The 20511-nt window shown below is 34.3% G+C and overlaps 1 protein-coding gene across 1 annotated transcript in view; it reads left to right on the top strand.

Moving 5' to 3' along the window:
* Positions 1-20511, top strand: part of LOC130238098 (unconventional myosin-XV-like) — an 80678-nt gene that overhangs the window by 58107 nt on the left and 2060 nt on the right. Inside the window, exons 43-63 of the mRNA XM_056469007.1 lie at positions 1568-1683; positions 1779-1838; positions 1940-2015; positions 2112-2227; positions 2321-2439; positions 4641-4782; positions 5164-5275; positions 6690-7056; positions 7144-7186; positions 7275-7347; positions 7962-8038; positions 8124-8200; positions 10252-10382; positions 12318-12412; positions 12497-12574; positions 12658-12754; positions 14762-14910; positions 16447-16571; positions 16676-16809; positions 19685-19818; positions 19896-20033. Of these exons, the coding sequence (XP_056324982.1) occupies positions 1568-1683; positions 1779-1838; positions 1940-2015; positions 2112-2227; positions 2321-2439; positions 4641-4782; positions 5164-5275; positions 6690-7056; positions 7144-7186; positions 7275-7347; positions 7962-8038; positions 8124-8200; positions 10252-10382; positions 12318-12412; positions 12497-12574; positions 12658-12754; positions 14762-14910; positions 16447-16571; positions 16676-16809; positions 19685-19818; positions 19896-20033 (2459 nt within the window). The remainder of the gene's footprint in view (positions 1-1567; positions 1684-1778; positions 1839-1939; positions 2016-2111; positions 2228-2320; positions 2440-4640; positions 4783-5163; positions 5276-6689; positions 7057-7143; positions 7187-7274; positions 7348-7961; positions 8039-8123; positions 8201-10251; positions 10383-12317; positions 12413-12496; positions 12575-12657; positions 12755-14761; positions 14911-16446; positions 16572-16675; positions 16810-19684; positions 19819-19895; positions 20034-20511) is intronic.

Genomic DNA, 20511 nt, shown 5'->3' with positions numbered 1-20511 from the left:
CCCAGGTCATTTTAATACACAATTACAGAATATATTTTTCCACTATTCATAAGTTTTACACTGATTGTATTTATTACAATATGGAATTCAAAACAATTTAATAGCTTCAAAACTAAAATGATTTAACAAATTATTTCTTTGATAACTGGAAAAGAATATTTGAACCTATCACTTTAAAATATACAGATGCCCTGTTTTCTAGGCTTTATTGGTGATAATGGTCACGAATGTTGAACCATTATTGCCTTTTTAGCATATATGTAGAGGACACAAACTAGCCAGACAGTGATGTGTGAATTGTGGAGTGGCTTCAAAAAACCTTCAGTATTTTTTATTAAGTGGACTTTTTTTCCTTTTATTCTTACCATATTAAGATATATATTTGTAGAGCAACCCATGATCCATTGACATTAATATTTTAATACACTTTGATAGGTAGAACTGTCCGAGATATGCACAAAAGCAAGTGATGCATCAATGTTTGATTAAAAAAAAAATCTTGATTAGTTATAAAAATCTTTATAATCATTCAAATAAATAATAAAAATAATTAGTGTAAAAAATCTAGAATTATATTAATACTATGACGTAGTTCCAGAAACTTCCTACGTCTGATTTTTTTCTGATCCCTGTCATTTAAAAAACAAATCTCAACGGCGAACGCATCAAGTATAAAAGCCTCGCTATCAATGGCGATAGAGGAAAAGTCGCGCAGGAAACGTTCTTTGTTCTCCTCGCTGGTGTGTACAGTCCCAAGACAGACAGACGAAACTTTAACTCATGGTTTGAAACTACACCAAGCATACAAGTTATCATTCTATGTCCTAGATCGTGAGTTGTGGAAGGAGACCAAACATGACTATTTTAGAAATACATAAAACATAAAATATGCATTTTTAGTTTGTCTAATGTCTTGAAAAAAGCATATACCAGTGTAAGAGTTAAAGGTGAAATTAAGGAAGAGAATACAAAAGTTTACAAACACATGTACATTGGGCTAAATTTTGAGATTTCTAATGAGTCCATTTCAACAGAGTGTGTCTTTGGGTGTGTGTGTGTGTGTGTGTGTGTCAGGATGGAGGTTTTTTTTCTTTGGAATGTCTTTGAAGACAGGACAACTCTAACTCTGGCTAGCATTTTGGTAGATAGGATGTCACAGAGTGACTTTCACCAGCAGACTTGCTGGCCCCAGGTGTCATAAACTCAGGTAGAACGAACTCAGACCCTTTTAGGTGTCACAATGGAATTTTCAACTCCAGACTGTGTGTTACATTGACATACTAATATACTTTATTATACATTTTTATATTATAAACCTTTTTAAAATAAACTGTAGCACACTTAAACTTCTACATAAGTGTATTCATAATTTAAAAGTTGGACAGTTCAGAAGGTGCAGATCAACAGGAATTGCCTATTATTATATACAAATTTGTCATGAGAGAATGATGTGCAGAAGAAAGCCCAGCCCCTACTCTATATCCAATTTCAGTTGGAAGTGCATCGGATTTGCAACAAGCTATGCCTTTGCTTATTTAATCTTATGCATTTATGTGTGTTTCTAAAGATCAGCTCAACAGGATGGCAGAGGAGGAGAGCGTTCGCTCCCAGTTGCACAAATTCTCAGCCAGCGTCTACTTTTCATATCCCAGTATGCCTGGCAAACTGTTCCTTCGCAAGGAGGTAACTAAGCCAAGAGATGTTGCTTTATGTGACTCGTGCAGCTTTTTCTGGCTTACTAACGTCAACTCATTGTATTTGTTTTGTTTTGAACCCAGCTGTTTTATCCCAGGGAAAAATTCAACCACCCGTACTCCCTTAATTTACTCTGTGAGCAGGTCAGTAGCAAATGCCATTGCTTGGTTTGATTACTTTGGGATCTTTATTAAGTGCTAACGTTTAAAATTAAGATGTTATAGTTTCTCCCACTGTTTTTTAGATCATGCGAGACACTTACTCTGATTCTTGTCTGAGGATTTCACGTGAGGAACGGCGTAAAATGAAAGACCTGTTGGGTATGACAGATTCATAATCTGATCAGTCTAAGCATAATTCAGTTAGAGAATTCAGTTTAGTTTATTTGCATTTCTATTTGCCATCGTCATCATCAGCGAGCTTCCATATTGGAACCAATATCAGATCTTTAGATGATGCTATGAAGAAAAGAATCATCATGGCAGCGAGAGACAACTGGTCCAACTACTTTGCACGTCTCTTTAATGTGAAGGTGAAACACTTGTCCTGATATACAGTAATGCACATAAACATGCATGATGAAATGGAAGTGAGCTGAAGTGTTTTTGCATGCACGCTTCCTCAGGTTGGGAATGGAGGAGATGCTCAGATGCTGGGAGTTTCTCATAGAGGAATCAGATTGCTGAAGGTTGCCAGAGCTTCAGGAATAAACCCCAAACACCTCAAAGTGCTCCACAGCTTTAGGTACAGAACATATTGTCTTCAATTTCCCAATGACTTCTTTAGACTGTTAACTTATTTACTGTACTTTGGGGTCAGTAGGATGTTTTTAAGTCTCACCGAGACTGTGTTCATTTGATTAAAATACTGTGATATTGTGATTTTTTTTTTTTTTTTTTTTACAGTTAAGGAATTTTACATTGCAATTTAAACAGTTTTTAATTTCGATTACTCCCTGTCATGGCAAATGTTTTTTATAAGCAGCCACTCTTGTTTTCTGGAAGTATTTTTACCACAGGAATTCACTAGGCCAGATGGAGCAAAGATTTAAAGCAAGGAAATCAGAAATGCAAAAATCAGATAAAAAGACAAAGGTTTTCTAGTGACAGGCTTCAATGAGGGAGAACAACTGCAATCCCATAAAGCATTGTAAATGACACATTAAAAACAACAGAGAAAGTTAAATAAGCAAATATTTATTATAGATATACTTCCTTATATAATTTGTGGGGCTTCATGGAAGTGGGTGAAGATAAGGTCATGCGAACAGATGGGTTTAACAAAACCATTTAAAGGGATAGTTCACACAAAAATGAATAATCGCTTACAAATTTTCACAAAATCACTTACTCTTCACTTATTCAAAACTGTTTTGAGTTTCTTTCTTCTGTTTAATACAAATCATAGATATATATACACTAGATATTGCATACGGACCCTGAGCATGCGTTATTAGCGCCGCCACATTTGTACAGTGCTCCCAGGACAAATGTTATTCAACTGCACCAGTCAAGACCAAAGCCAATGTGAAGATGCTGGACTTTAGCGCTGTGTACGACTGTAGTAACGAGCAAACAAAGAAAACAAATCACAAAGGCAGAACATTTCATAGGTAACATTTTGTTTTTTAAGTTTTTGTATGTTACGAACTTTTGTGCTCAACAAGTCACGTTATTGATGATGATACAGTCTCTTACTGCATTGACCATAAGGCAAAGTAGCACTCACCTGCTCTAAATACTTGGCTTATGCTTGTTGTGTTGAATAAAATCAGCAAACAATGTAAATGAAACATGACAACAAGACGCTGCGGTGCCAGAAACTTGTATTATTTGTATTACTTGTATTGTCGGCTAAATGAAGTAACGGCTAGTTTTTGAAGTAACTTATAAGGGTGCCTGATAACACAACAGTACCTGCGCCTCTATGTGCATACTGTCCACCCTAAATTATTGAATATGACAAATATTAAATACCATTTAGATCAGAAAGAGCGATGTGCACATTGAGATGCAGGGATATCGATGGTTCACATGAATCGTTCATAACGGAGATTCATTCACAAACGAATTGCTCCCTCCATTAGAATTAGAAGTGAAAGCAGGAGAGGGGGTGTGTTTCAGGACATGGATTAGATCAAATTTAACACGGAGGAAGGATAATACATTACCATCCACACTCTTTTTCTGCAATTCTCGTACAGTCACTTATCCATCGATGTAGAAAAGTGATGTAAAATTTTTATTTTCGCAATTTAAAGAAATATTTGTATACTGACCACCGGGAAAACTCCCAATCATAGATATATGTATATACATGTATATAACTCTGGCTCTGGATGGCCAGTCCTCCATTGCTTGGTCCCACATTCATTTTAAAGGAGCACTACCCTGTACTAAAATGGCAGTTCTATTGACGCATTCCTTCCAATAGACAACAATAGCGTAGGCGACATCTAATGTAAATATCATGAACACAAATAAAGAATGTTGGGTAGTATTATACTTCCATAGTGTTTTTGATTCCTACTATGGACGTCAATGGCTACCAGCTTCCAACATTCTTCAAAATATCTTAATTTGTGTTCAACAACAGAAAAAAAAAACACTTGAGAGTGAGTTAATAGTGTGTAATGGTGTTTCCTTTTCGAGTGAATTATCTCTTTAACAACCTCAAAGCTGATAAAGGTCTTTCTTTAAAGGTTTATCAGTTATTGTTAAAAGTCCCTATGTTTCATTAAGGAGAGTTTTTACTTCTGGAACCTGATTGTTTGCTGCGTATACTGTATGTATTCTGTTTTCATTTTAAATAGATGTCTCTATTGAACAGTATATCTAATGTTTGCTGATTTGTTAAAACTAAACAAAACAAATTTAGCAGTAATTTATTTAACAATAACAATCTATACTGTTGCAGTTTGTATGACCATGTATTTTACTTCTCAGTTATTCACTGGTGTTGTCAGTACAGCAGAAAGGGACCGGTAAAGTTGTGATCACTCTGAGCAGTGAGGAATTGGAACTGCATTCCCAACAGGCACCACAAATCGCTGCTGTTATTCGCCTCTTCCTCATGGAGCTGATTAAGGTGCCTTCATTCAGTTTATTCACTGCCTTTATTCTAGATTTAAAGGAACAGTTCACCCAAAAATTTAAAATACTGTCATCATCATTTACTCACCCTACACTTGTTCCAAACCTGTTTGAGTTTCTTTATTCTGTAGAAAACAAAACAAAGTATTCTGAATATTGTTGGAAAGGAGCAGCCACTGAGTTCCATAGTATATTTTGTTCCTTGTTTTGGAAATGCACAACCGTCTTTCAAAGTTGGAACAATTGCTATTGGTTTAACTTTTCTCTTTCATTTAAAAGAGTTAACGCGGGTTACAGTTTTAAGTATTGTAGTGATGTATGAAGCACAGACCATGCTATTATAAAGAATACAATTCCCTTTCTTTTCCATTTGCAGAACTCAGAGTATGTGATCGCGGTGAAAAGCTATGTAACAGATGACAAGAGCTTGCTGAGCTTCCACAGAGGTGATGCCATTAAACTCCTGAACATGGACGGACTCAAGGATGGTAAGAAGAAAGTGTGAGAAAACCTTTTCAGATGAGGACTGTGGATATACATAAGGGTTTTAAGCTAATATGTCACTCTGGAAACCAGTCATAAGTGTCAGTTTAAAAGATTTATACATCACCTGAATGCTGAATAAATTATAATAAGTTAGGGTAGGGTAGGGTAGGGTAGGGTAGGGTAAAGTAGGGTTGGGTAGGATGAGGTAGGATCTAGTAGGTATTGCTGCAGCCTTTAGACCTCCAAGTGGGAGGGAATACACCTTAAGTAGTTTGGGTGACCTCAAAGTCGGAGGGCCTTACGCCACAAGTAGGTTGGCATTTGGTGGTGTAGGTGGAGTAAACATTAATAAAACATATCAGGTTACTGTGAGGTTGGGTTTAGGGTTTGGGAAGCTGTAGACATTAATAAAACACAACAGGTTACTGTGAGCTTGGGTTTAGGGTTGGGGTAGGTGTAGACATTCATAAAGCACAATATTGGACTCCGTGTGATGTACAGGACATTAAATAAACAAAAGCTCCAGGTTTGTACAGCCCACTTGGAGCTGGCTCTGACCTCCGTTTATCTCGGTTGATAGGATAGGATAGGGTAGGGTAGGATGTGACAGGGTAAGATAGGGTAGGATAGGGTAGGGTAGTATAGGGTAGGATAGGGTAGCGTAAGGTAGGATAGGGTACAATAGGATAGGGTAGGGTAAATTTGGGTAGTGTAGGGTAGAGTAGGATACGGTAGGGTAGAAAAAGATAGGGTAGGATAGGATAGGGTAGGGTAGAATAGGATAGCATAGGATAGGGTAGGGTAGAATAAGATAGGATAGGGTAGGGTATGGTAGAGTAAGACAAGATAGGGTAGAATAGAGAAAATTTGGGTAGGATTGGTAGATACCACCATTTAAAAAATCTGAAATCTGCAGGTTAAAAAAATCTATATAATGAGAAAATCACATATTAATTTATCTCAGAGAAAATTAAATAATAACTCTAGAATCCCTCTAACAGAACATGACATTTGTAATGCTCTTAAACTCAGTCCAAACAACAAAGCACCATGTCTACAAATACTTTATACTCTACAAATACTTTACCCAAATGTTAAATGAATCAAAACTAAAAAAATCTCAACTGACTGAAACCATGAACACAGCCATAATTTCACTCCCCCTTAAACCCAATAAAGACCCAACAATACCATCCATCATCCAGTCTCCCTAATCAATGTATTTATATTTATATTAACTTATTATTGGTATTATTACTATTCTTTTACAGAGTTTATTTTGCACTATTTTAATGGCTGACCCCCTACGCATCTTGTTTTGACGTTCTTCAGGGGTATCAAGCATTAATTAGGGGGGCTCAAACCTGTTTATTGTACAGTACAAGACCTGATATGGGTTTACTGTTGCCTTTTCAGGATGGATGTTTGGTTCGAGTGGAGGCCGTTCGGGACTCTTCCCAGTGGATGTCACTCAGCCTTGTGCTCCACCAGATTACCACAGCAGCAATATGGACCGACAGCTGGAACGGAAAAAGAGTATGAGAGTCACCAGCTCTTCCCGCATCGTACCATCCAATGGCTCCATCAATAATATGCCTGCAAATGTTGCTGAAACCAACACACAAACAAATGGGTCCATCTACAACATGTCTGGTGCCCGTTCAGTGGCCGGTGGCAGTGAATACAGTGTGGAAGTGGCCTCAATCCAGAGATCTGAACCAGAACGTGAGCAGTTTATCATGACGGAGTTCGCCAGCAAGTTCTTCACAGTAGCTATCAACAGGTGAAGACCTCTGGAAATATATATAATAACCTTGCATTGTACTTCACAAACTCCTCTGAATGTTGATTTTTGTTTCTGTTTTCTTAGAGGTAACATGAGAAATCTTAATGAGATGGTGGAATACACTCCTGTAAGTTTGCTTATCTTATTCTCTGTGTATTTTGGGATCTAATGATTTGTTTGATTGTTTTGGTTTGCTTTGTGTTTTGTGTTATTAGAATCCCATTCAGGAATCGCTGATCCTTTTCTCAGACAGTGAACTCACTCGCCTGGGTGCGCAAAGCTTCATGGGTAAGTGAACAAATTTAGCCACAATGTTAATTAGACTTAATGTTAATGTTTTATTTATTTATTTATTAATTTTATTTATTTATTTATTTATTTTTATTATTATTATTATTTATTTTTATTATTATTTTTTATTTATTTATTATTTTTTTATTTTATTATTATTATTATTTTTTATTTTATTTTATTTTATTTTATTTTATTTTATTTTATTTTGTTTTATTTTATTTTATTTTTTTATTTTTTATTTTTTATTTTTTATTTTTATTTTTATTTTTTATTTATTATTTTTATTTTTTATTTATTTTTTTATTCCAAATTATTAAATCAACAATGTTAGGAACATTTATTTTTTAAATTAATATACTACAATCTTAAGCTAGCCGAGATAAAAAAAATCATAACACACTTTAAATTACTTTATTAAGTGACTCAAAATTGTAACATTATTACTTTTAAAAGTAAGTAAAATATAAATATTAATAGATAAATAAATATGAATGAAGGCTGGGAATGCAGTTTTTATACTTAGTTGTCAGTATGACCAAGCTAATGACAGACAGGCAGAATCAAGCATTCCAGAAAGCAAATATTTAACACAAGAATCCTTTCCTCAGTTTTGATGCAGTTTATGTTGGATCAGCCTATGAAGAAAAATCAGACAGAAGGGGACTGTGTTAACTTCATTTTGCAGGTCAGCTTAAAAAACACCTATAGCAATTAGAGAACTATTGCGAATCTCTACATATTTAACACTGAAACTTGTGGTTTTGATTTAGCTGGGAAAAGAGAAGGAGTTCCTGAGGGATGAGCTTTACTGTCAGGTCATCAAGCAGACCACCAAACATCGACTCAAGTGAGTGATCATTTGTGTACAGTAGTTTTGTAACACTTTATTCTGACGGTCCATTTGAGTATTAGTAGACTGTCTGCTTAATATCTGTTGATACTGCTCCTTCAACAGACATTTAACTGAATAGAAGAAACTTTTCAAGTACATGTCAACTTAACCCTACCCCAAACTAACACCATCAAATACCATCAAAATAAAGTGTGAGAGTTTTTTTTTTACCTTTAAGGATGTATTGAATTCATCAAACATTTACAGTATTTAGTTCCAAAAGACTTCTATTTCAAATCAATGCTGTTTTTGAACTTGAACTATTCATTACAGAATCCTGAATATTGTATCATAATGATGATGTCATCATAATGGTCATGGCAAAAAGTAGTACTAGTTAAAAAATGGTTTTCTAACTGGATTAAAACCAGTCTTATATTGCATAGATATACTTGTGGGAAAAGCCAAAACAATGTATAAATCAAAATTATGGATATGTCAAAATAAACATCATGTTCAATGAAGACATTTTGTACATTTATTTCTGTAAATATAGGAAAATGTAAGTTTTAATTAGTAAAATGCATTGCTAAAAATTTAATTTGGACAACTTTAAAGGCAATTTTCTGAATATTTACATATATTTGAATCCTTAATTTCCAAAATTCCAAATAGTTGTATCTTGGGCAAAAATGGTTCTATGATAACAAACCATACATCAATGGAAAGCTTATTTATTCAACCTTTTGATTAATTATATATGCCAATTTCCCAAAATTGACACTTATGACTTGCTTTGTGGTCCCATATCATTCATTCATTTTCCTCCGGCTTAGTCCCTTTATTCATCAGGGATCGCCACAGAGGAATGAACCGTCAACTTATCCAGCATATGTTTTACACAGCGGATGCCCATCCAGCTGCAACCCAGTACTGGGAAACATCCATACACACTCGTTCACACACATACACTACTGCCAATATAGTTTATTTAATTCACCTCTAGCGCACGTTTTTGGACTGTGGGGGAAACCGGAGCACCCGGAGGAAACCCACGCCAACACGGGGGGGAGAACATGCAAACTCTACACAGAAATGCCAACTGACCCAGCCGGGACTTGAACCAGCTGCCTTCTTGCTATGAGGCAACAGTGCTAACCACCAATCCACCGGTTTGCCGCTCATATCAGCATATTAGATTTATTTCTGAATAATGTGACACTGATGACTAAAGTAATCATGCAGAAAATTCAAACTGTAGCAATATTTTAGAATTTTAAGCAAAATAGGCTTCTTTCAGAAACTTTTTGTATTATAAATATATAATATTATTATTTATTAGTGCTGGCAAAAATTGTTCACGGTTAATAGCATCCAAAGTAAAAGTTTGTTTTGACATAATATATGTGTGTACTGTGTCTATGTATATATAAATACACACATGGATGCTTAATTTCAATAAATGTTCTTTTTTTGATACAAATTCATTCATTCATTTTCTTTTTGACTTAGTTTCTTTATTAATCTGAAGTTGCCACAGCGGAATGAACCGCCAACTTATCCAGCATATGTTTCACGCAGCGAATGCTCTTCCAGCTGCAACACATCACTGGGAAACACCCATACACGCTCATTCACACACATACACTACAGACAATTTAGCTTACCCAATTCACCTATAGTGCATGTTTTGGACTTGTGGGGGAAACCGGAGCACCCAGAGGAAACCCACGCCAACTTGGGGAGAACATGCAAATTCCACACAGAAATGCCATCTTACCCTGCTGAGGCTCGAACCAGCGACCTGCTTGCTGTGAGGCGACAGTGCTAACCACTGAGCCACCGATACAAATTAAACATAAATTTAAATGTATAAAATATGCTTGTAAAGTTTTTTCTATATGTGTGTGTATCACTCATACATTATAAATATATATATAATACACGCATATATTAAGTCAAAACAAACTTTTTATTTTGGATGCGATTAATCTTTGACAAGCACAATTATTTATATCATATTTATTCTTTAATTGATTCTATTTTTCCTCATTTTTGTTTTTTAGGGAGAACTGTACCCGTGGCTGGCGTTTGTTCAATCTGGTGACTGGATTCTTCCCTTGTTCCAACACTCTTCTTCCATATTGCACTCGCCATCTGGACACCATCATTCAAGATGCCAACCACCCATTTCAAGGTAATTACTAATTACTCAGTTTATATTTATATCTATGGAGCAAACTTGCTTCAATGACCCAACTACTAGTTTACATCATGCAGTGCTCAGCCTAAACGAGTACACTCCTCAGAGATATCTCTCTTTTAAATTAATATTTTCTACAGGATGCTTTATATTAATATATTTGTGTAAATGCATTATATTAATCAGTACCAAAGCCAAAACTGGAACTAATCTAACTCAAAAAAACTAAGATCTAACAAAAAAACTAAGATCACAGTTCAAAAATGAGTATCCAAATGAATAAGTTGGGGGAAATATTAAATAAAATGTTAATAAACAGTAAAAATTAAGAGAAACATAAAAAATATTACATTTTGTAAAACTTTTGTAGTTTGTAATGTTTTAATAGCAACTCTTTTGAATTTAATTGTATTATCTCTCTATTTATAAAGATGTTACACTCAAAAAATATATATTTTTGTGGCTTGTTCAAACTACTTATTTAAAATGAGCTGAAACAACACAATTCTTGAGGTTTTTTTTAGGGACTTAATTGTTTTATGTTCAATCCACTTCAAATTGTAAAAACTATTAAGTCAACTTAATCGATTTGCATTGAGACGAGGTGAAGGGATTGCGTGGAACCCTGGCACGGTGGCTCAGGGGTTAGCAGTTAGGGGTTAGGGGTGGCTCAGGGGTGGCTCAGTTAGTCGCTACATAGGCTCATTCTGAAGACGTAGCCCTATATACATTTCTGGAGATCGCAGAAGTCATATGGCTGCATTTTGTCTTTAAAACGAATGTTAAGGGGCGGTATGACGCCTTTCCTTTTCGCACAAGTGGCTGACCACTTACCTCTGTGAGAACAGCTTTCCCGCTGTTACCAGTTTGTCCACTGGCTTGCAGCATATGTTGGCAGACTTGAGATGCAGAGAGGAGTTGTCCAGGATGACGGGGTTTGATTCCAGTGAAGAACAGTCCCAGAAAGCGGGCAAAAGAAAAACAGAAGAAATTTTATTAACAAGTAAATAACAGGGTGAGAATGTGGTAAAATGTGGTAAAAATCAAGCTATGGATTTTTTTTTTTTTGGATTGCTTTTCAAAACACTGTTAGTTGAGTTTAGGGAAGTGGGTGGGAGCTGGTCAATCAGTGCTTTTTAAAACACTATCGGTTGGGTTTAGGGAAGGACGAGGGTGGGTCAGTCCATCGGTCAGTCAGTTAGTCAGTCGACAGTGGCCTTTGGTGGATTTACGCAAGAACAGCAGGTGCGAATGGCACTCGCAAGAGAAATCTGAGATCTCAAAAAGCGTACACAAAAATTGCAAAAAAACACAAAATTATGAAGACTTACACTGTTTTTCTTCTATAAAATATCACGTCTATGATTGAATACATTATTATATAAAATATTAAACATACTATGTTATGATTTAATGCACAAAAATTCTTTTGTATTGTTATTAATTGTATTTGTAAATAGATATTGTTCAGTTGCTTAAATATTTTCAGTCATGTATTTTTTAATCATTAAGGATTGATCACACTGAGTGAAGGGCAGTGCCATGCTAGTGGATGGAGGCACATGTGTTGCCAACCCAACAGTAGGTGGCACTGTATGAGAAAACAATAGGTCTGGAAGTGCAGGTCTGAGTGTGCATTTGGGTCTCCGGGCCTCCAGCTTCACCCTACTCAAAAAACATACCTCCTAGGACATATTTGGCGCTTTCCAGAAATGTGTATAGCGGTACGTTTTCAGAATGAGCCTGGGTTGCACGGTCACCTCACAGCAAGAAGGTTTGAGTCCCGGCTGGGCCAGTTGGGACCATTTATGCTGAGCGCTGTATATGATTTATTTTTCTTTCTGTTTTCCTGTATAACCTGATCACACAGTGCTTTGAATAGCCGTGTTTGTGTGTTATGATTTGTGTGAATATATTATTTTTATATAGAACTGGCAAATATGTGTGCAAAGAATCTCCAACGGTCACTCGTTTTCGGAGGACGTAGACACATTCCTTCACATTCTGAGATGGAGGCTATTTTGGTAAGAGAAGACAAATAAGAAAGAAAAGATATTTAGCCGAGGAGGTCAAATGTGTAAATTGTGAAATGATTTTTTTATATGCAGGTTGGAAGAAACTCTCGTCGGCTACCCATCATGCTTCCTGGTGGAACCGAGTTTGCCTGCAAGATTCGCAGCTTTAGTGTAAGCGAGGGAGAGTTGTTCTGTCTTTTAGTTTTAAAAGATGATGTGTTGTTTACATGTAGTGGTTTAATGTTTGTTTGTAGGTTGCATTTGAGGTGGTACAAGACTTTTGCACTGAGATGGGCATCATGAATCCAGCTGAAATGAAGGAGTTTTCTATCCATGCCGCAAAAAAAGGGGGTAAGATGCCCTCTGATATGTTTAAGCACACTTAAACATATTTACATTAGACAAATGTATGGGAAACACTTTAGTTTAGGTCACAATTCACAGTATTATCAAACCATTAACTAACACTACTAGCTAATTAGCTGCTTGTTAATAGTTAGTAGGAAGAAGGTTGAAGTTTGGTTTAGGTTTTGGGCAGGATTTAGGATTATTGATGCAGAATTATATCATACTTTCTAACTACTAATAAACAGTTAATAGCTTAATAATAGGCAGGCAATAAGCCAGTAGTTAATAGTATGAATTGTGACAAACTAAAGCCATACCAATGTAAAGTTTTGTTTTTAAAATCATGCTTTGCTAGGTTTTTGGTTCGACAAAATTGAAAACTAAACATAAAATTCCTTATTTTTATTCCATTTTAATCAAACATTGGTTAACTGAATAAATCGCGACAGCTTTAAATAGAGTCAGTTGTAATAAAATGTTTTTAAGAATAAAGAAGTCTATTAGAGATAAAGCTATAAACTTCTGTGTATAGGAGCCATATACAATAATATAAAAAAATTAAAAAGAATGATAATTATTCACTATTTACTATGGTTCCCAACCTATAGATACAGTTGAAGTCAGAATTATTTGCCCCCCTGAATTATTATTTTTTTTTTCCAAGTTCTGTTTAATGGAGAGAAGATTTTTTTTCAACACATAATAGTTTTAATAACTCATCTGTAATAACTGATTTATTTTATCTTTGCCATGATGACAGTAGATAATATTTTACTAGATATTTTCAAGACATCTTAAGCTAAGGGTAATTAGGCAAGTTATTGTATAACGATGGTTTGTTTTGTTCTGAAAACTAGCAAAAAAAAAAAATAGCTTAAAGGGGCTAATAATTTTGACCCTGAAATGGTGTTTAAAAAATTAAAAACTGCTTTTATTCTAGCTGGAAAAAAAACAAATAAGACTTTCTCCAGAAGAAAAAATATTATCAGACATACTGTGAAAATGTCATTGCTCTGTTAAACATCATTTGAGAAATATTTTAAAAAGAAAAGTAAATTCAAATGGGGGGCTAAAAATTCTGACTTCAACTGTATGTTGCACCTACTTACATTGGTGAGCTTCTCCACTGTCCTACTTCATCTAGGCCTTTTCAGTCAGCACAACAATTTCATCTAGTTGTTCCCAAGTCTCGATTAAAACAAGAAGACAGGGCTTTTTAAATTGCATCCCCCTAGTCGATGCAATGGTTTGCCTTTTTATATCAGGTCATGCTCTTCCCTCTGTGCTTTTAAATCTCATTTAAAAAAATCATCTTCTGTCTCTTGCATTTGATTGTAAATAATTTCACTTTGTTTACATATACAAGTATAGATTTTGTGTGTCGGTTGAATTTGTAAAGCACTTTGGTCAACATCTGTTGTTTTTAAATGTGCTATAAAAATAAAGCAAACAAACTGTGCGAGTTTCTATTTTCTGTTAAACACTAAAGAAGATCATTTGAAGAATCATTAGAAAATCGTAATCATTGACCTTCATAGTATCAAAAACTAAGAATACTATGGAAATCAATGGTTTCAAACATTTTTCAAAATAATTTATTTTGTGTTCAACAGATAAAAAGAAAACCAAACAGGTGAAGTGACTAGTGATAAAACCAATAGAGCCAAACTACTCAAATTGATTGACATTTATTAATTGATCTGGATATAATACATACATTGGACTGGAGATGCATTATATAATATCTAGTACTTATAATATACACTAACTTTTAGTCATGCTTTAACAGCAAAGACCAAAAGATTGATCTTGGGATTTGAAAAAGAATCTTTATTTTTTTCAGCATGTATTTAAACCTATAAGTTTTAAGTTCTGCACATGCTGTGGTACAGAACTGAAACGGCAAGACCCATATGTTACGAATACTGTATATGTACTGTTAGTCCCATCACTCATATTTAAAACAGTCTATGATTTTCTCCTGTTCTTAACATGAATCTGCATCTGTAGGTGATGTGACACGTCCAATTCACTCGGATGAGTATCTGTTTGACTTCCTGTTGGACGACGGCTCGATCACCCTCTCCTTTAAACGACTGATCTGGAAACAGCCGCTCCAGTTCAGCAATGATCTTTACCTGGAGTTCCACTACCAGCTGGTAAAACTGATGCTTTTGAGTTCATTCTGGGGTCAAATATTATACACACTACAATAAGAGACAACTTGAAATTTTTCATCGTCTCTGGGCTTATTAGATGTGGTTTTTCAGAAAATGGAATTTTGTCAAACAACTTTTTTTCTTTTTCTTGAGTTGTTTATTCCACCAAATAATGATCTCTTAACTCTAAAGAACTGTTGTATAATCGTCTGAAGAAGAGACAGTGAACTTGAAATGTTACATGCTGTGATGGCCTTTTAAAGTATGTAAATTAAATATTTTTGGAGCTTTGGTGTTACACCTTTTCTTATATATTTTTGTTTTACTTTTTTTGTTTTGCTAAGCACCCATTTGAGATTGAAATGCATGCTTTTGTTATTTTTTTTAATGAAAATTAATATAATTATGTCTAAAACCATGGCACCTTCTTTGATATTTTGATACATTTTTAGTTTAAATTTAGAAAACGATGTCACCAATAGTGAAACAAAATTATAAATTGCAGTCCAGTGAACCTTTTCTCAGCATCAAAGTGTGCAAAATTGACATTTAAAACATGTTACAAGCTATTTATATTCTAAATAGATATCATTTTTTCTTTCTATTCATCAAATATTCTCGAGGGGTAAAAAAAAATCTGCAATACCATCACAAATGACATTTTAATGCGTTTAATGTAAGTATACAGTCAAGCCTGAAATTATTCATACTTCTGGGAAATCCTAACTTAACGTTACTTTTGTTTACCCAGCAGGTTTTTTTGACTAGCTGGAAATGACACAGGATTTTCCCAACAGATAATAAGACCATTTACAAGAGGCATCATTATAGAAAAAAAATATATTTCTCAGCTTTTATTTAAATTTGAACAAAAATTTTGTCAGAATTTGCCAGAAGTATGAATAATGCTTGGCTGTATATAAATACAGTTGAAGTCAGAATTATTAAACCCTCTTAATTATTAGCCCCCCTGTTTATTTTTTTAACGGAGAGATTTTTTTTCAACACATTTCTAAACATAATAGTTTAAAAACTCATTTCTAATAACTGATTTATTTTATCTTTGCCATGATGACAGTAAATAATATTTTACTAGATTTTTTCAAGACACTTCTATATAGCTTAAAGTGACATTTAAAGGCTTAACTAGGTTAATTAGGTTAACTAGGCAGGTTAGGGTAATTAGGCAAGTTATTGTATAACCATGGTTTGTTCTGTAGACTATCGGAAAAAATATAGCTTAAAGGGGCTAATAATATTGACCTTAAAATGTTTTTTAAAAAAATTAAAAACTGCTTTTATTCTAGCCGAAATAAAACAAATAAGACTTTCTCCAGAAGAAAAAATATTGTTAGACATACTGTGAACATTTCCTTGCTCTGTTAAACATCATTTGGGAAATATTTAAAAAAGAAAAAAATTCAAAGCAGGGCTAATAATTGTAATAATTGTTATAATAACAATTTAATAGTTTTTATCATATCAAATCCATCCTTTGAGACCATAACACACTTTTTTCTGCTTTCCGTTTTTCAGCTTGTGGCCAGTTATCTGGAAGGGAGGATGTTTCTGTCGACGAACAGTCCTACAGTCTACCAGCAGGTGGCAGAACTGACCGCTCTTCAGCACCTTGCGCTTGGACTAAATAATCTGCCCTCAAAGTAATTTCATACATCTCACGCAACCTGATTTCTAAAATATCAAATGAAACTTGCATCCATTTATTGTTTCCCCCTCTGACACTCTTATTTCTAAATCTGGTCAGTGCTGAGATAAAGCAGTATCATCCCCGGATGGAAGGACTCAATTCCACTGATGAAAGACTCCTTGCAACGATACGAGCTCAGTTTTCAACCCTAGGCCCCATCAGCCCTCTTGATGCCAAAGCTCGGTTTATCAGTAAGTGAACAAATCTGTCAAACATGCTCCCAGATTACTGTTACATCATTTTAATGAATGATTTTACATCCAAAACAAACTCTTATAACCGGTGTGGGGTAAGTTACTTCAAAAAACGAATTAATCATCACTAATTGCCAACATTTACTTATTAGTTCAAAACCTGTTTGAGTTTCTTCCCTCATAAAACAAGATATACTGAAGAATGCTGGAAAAGGTAACCTTTGACTTCCATAGTGTTCAATTTGTATTTAGTTTATTTCACTAAATACTAAAATGCCTATACATTTCAGTGCATAATCAATACAAATTAAGCTTGTAATTATTCAAATTTGAGACAAACATGGCCTTTTGGTTTTGTTTTAAAAATATTTTAAGCATTTTAAAGGGATGGTTCACCGAAAAGTGTACATTTACTCACTATTTACTATCCCTCAAGTGTTTCCAAATGGTTTATTTACCGTTTTATCTCTTCTGTTGAACACAAAACATGATATTTTGATGAAAGTTGAAAACTTATAACCATTAAAATCCATTGTAGGTAAAACAAATGCTATGGAAGTCAATGGTTACAGGTTTCCAACATTTTTCGAACTGTTTTCTTTTCTTTTTTCCAAAAAGGTTTGAAACAAGTAAAGCATGAATGTATTTTTGGGAATTAATCTATCTCATTTAAACATAATATTCATAAAAACATGAAACATTTCTAAGCCAGGGTGTCCACGGGGTCTTAAAAAGTAGTTAAAGTTTATAAATCAATGTAGAGAAATTTGAGGGTCTTAAAAAGTCTTAAATGCTATTTTGCAAGGCATTAAATTTGATATAATTTTTAATTATGCAATGTATGGTTGTATGCTAAATTTTGCCTGAATCAAATCTGCGGATATCAGGATGCTGTGTAGTTTCAGTGCATAATCAATTCAAAGTAAGCTTGTAATTATGAGACAAACATGGCCTTTTGGTCTTGTTTAAAAAATATTGAAATCCTAAATTTAAAAATATTGAAAAATATTGAAATCCAAATATTGAAATCAATGAAATCCTACTAGATTTGACATCATGCTGCTTTGTTTACTGCTGTAACCAAGGCAACATCATTATGTCTGCAGTTTTGTAGGTGCCAACCTCCTGAATTAGCTAGATTTAATAGATTTGTATTCAGTAGAATAATGTTTTAGTTTTGGATTAGTTTCTTACATTAATATTTAGTAAATATACTGCAAGTTAAAATCTCTTCAGTGTTTCCGGTTGAAAACTAAAGTGGTGATAAGGTCTTAAAATGTATGGAAAGAGTCTTAAAAATGGTCTTAGAAGGTAATGAATTTCACTCTCTGATTCCTGCATATACTCTTGTAAGCAATGACATCATATTTCATACATGTGTCGATGTATTGTGCAATCGTCTTGATAAATATATACGTTTTAGGTTGAAAAATACATTTATTCTCCAAAATATATTTGTATAACTGAAATATACAATTATTCTGCTTCTCTGACTCAATTTATACAGCATTGTTAGATTTATGTGTTGTATTTAAAGCAAGCACATTGCAGTACGCAACTGGAACAGGCGGTTTATACCCATGATCCTTCACACTGTTTTAAAAAACTTAAATCATTGTATTGTTGCTTGTGAAAGAGTGGTCATAATGATTTTTGCATAGTTTTGGAAGAACATTCTCTAACCTGGAAGACGGCTTTGATTGGATTTAAAACTAAAAAACTTAAAAACCTCACATAATATATATATATATATATATATATATATATATATATATATATATATATATATATATATATATATATATATATAATGTTTTTTTTTTTTAATAATCAACCACATACGTACTATTTGTTCACACATTATTGTAGTACAGTTTGTGCCTAATACTTGGATTTTACATGTCCAATTATGTTATACTTTTGTATTGTTCAAATTGACTACCCTTTCATTATGTTGGTGGCTGTTTTTACCCCATAGACTTCCATTATAATGACATTTTGACAGCATGTCATCATGCATTCTTGATTGTTGGTGGTTTTTCCTGTTGGGAAGAGGTCAAATTTGTCATTTTTACTGTTGATCATCAGTTGGCACCATTAACCCTTTAGATATGCCTGTGCAAAAAGGTTTCTGGGTTTTTTATGGAGTTCTATGGAGTATAACAGCAAATTATATTGTGCTTATATAAATACACTTACTATGTTTACAATGTTCTGAGAGCTGAGCTGCTTATTTAGATTTTTTTCAGATGTATAAAGATAAGTGCGCAAAGGTCTCTCATACACACACACACACACACACACACACACACACACACACACACACTATACTTCATAAAACTCCATTTAAAAGCCAAAAACTGATGATCAACAGTAAAAAAGACAAATGTTACCTCTTCCCAACAGGGGAAACCACCAACAATCAAGAATGCACGATTATATGCTGTCATGGCTTTGCAAACAAAAAATGCCATTATAATAGAAGTCAATGGGGCAAGAACAGCCACTAACATAATGAAAAGGTAGTAAATATTCAGTGTATTGTGTAGTTTTTAAAAAATTTCAAAGAATTTTCCTAAAATATGTGCCGAAATAAGATTTGTCACCAAAAAGCATTCCATTTTCTGAAACACAGAGAAAGTGGTGGCCAAATGAAGACTCAAAATCACGCCAGAGTGGATGACAACATCTCCCAAAAGCACACAAGGGTTAAGAAATAAGCACAAATGTCAAGACATGTCAAAAACATTCAAACAACCCTGAAATCCCCTCAGACCCCGGAGAATTAAATGACCTAAAATAAACAGTAATTACTTCTCTGTGTGAATTGATATAAGTGTAATTATAGCCAACACTGCTCCTCTCTTTGCAGAAAGTGTCAGTTTGCTGCCTCTCTTTGGTTTTGACATCTTCACCGCTCAGAAAGTCAGTCATCGCAGCTGTCCTTCGCCTTCCCTGGTCGCAGTCAACCATGAAGTCATAACCGTCCTCGATCCTAAAACACTGGTACGCCACACTTTAACTCACAGTCCAGTATGTGTCCTGTGATGTTTCGATGATGCAAACTATCACAATCTTTGCAGAATGCGTGTTTGACGATGTCCATGGAGGATGTGCAGTCCTTGCGCTCAATCCGTCCCAAAAAAGACAAGCTGCCATCAGTTGAGATCAGCTTCGGTGGCCAGACTCAACACAAGACTCTCAGCTTCAATCTCAAGCAGGTATGTTTGTTAAAGGCCAGGTCGTCGAGAGTTTGAATCTCTCATAACATGCATTTGAACATACGAGATGTTTGCTGAGAGAATGGTTTATAAATCGGTTTCAATTTCGAAGCAATTCAGTAGAGATGATTCCCATCTAAAATAAAAGCTCTCTTTCATGCTCAAATGTTAAAGATTTTACAATCATAAATATTAGATTTGTAATTGTATTGTTGTCTATAATAATAGTTGTTAATAATTTTAATAAAGCTAATGAAATATAGGGCTTTTTATTTGTTTTAATTTTCCTAAATATTTTTATTCTCTAATATATTAAAATATATTATAAAAATAAATAATTATTATAAATTAATTAAAAATATTAAAAATAAGGCAGAAAGTCCTTACCCCAGGTGGAGGAGTTCAAGTATCTTGGGGTTTTGTTCACGAGTGAGGAAAGGATGGAACGTGAGATTGACAAGCATATCGGTGCAGTGGC

The sequence above is a fragment of the Danio aesculapii genome, chromosome 12 (assembly GCF_903798145.1).
Source record: "Danio aesculapii chromosome 12, fDanAes4.1, whole genome shotgun sequence".
NCBI lineage: Eukaryota > Metazoa > Chordata > Actinopteri > Cypriniformes > Danionidae > Danio > Danio aesculapii.
This window is presented reverse-complemented; position numbering and strand designations above follow the sequence as displayed.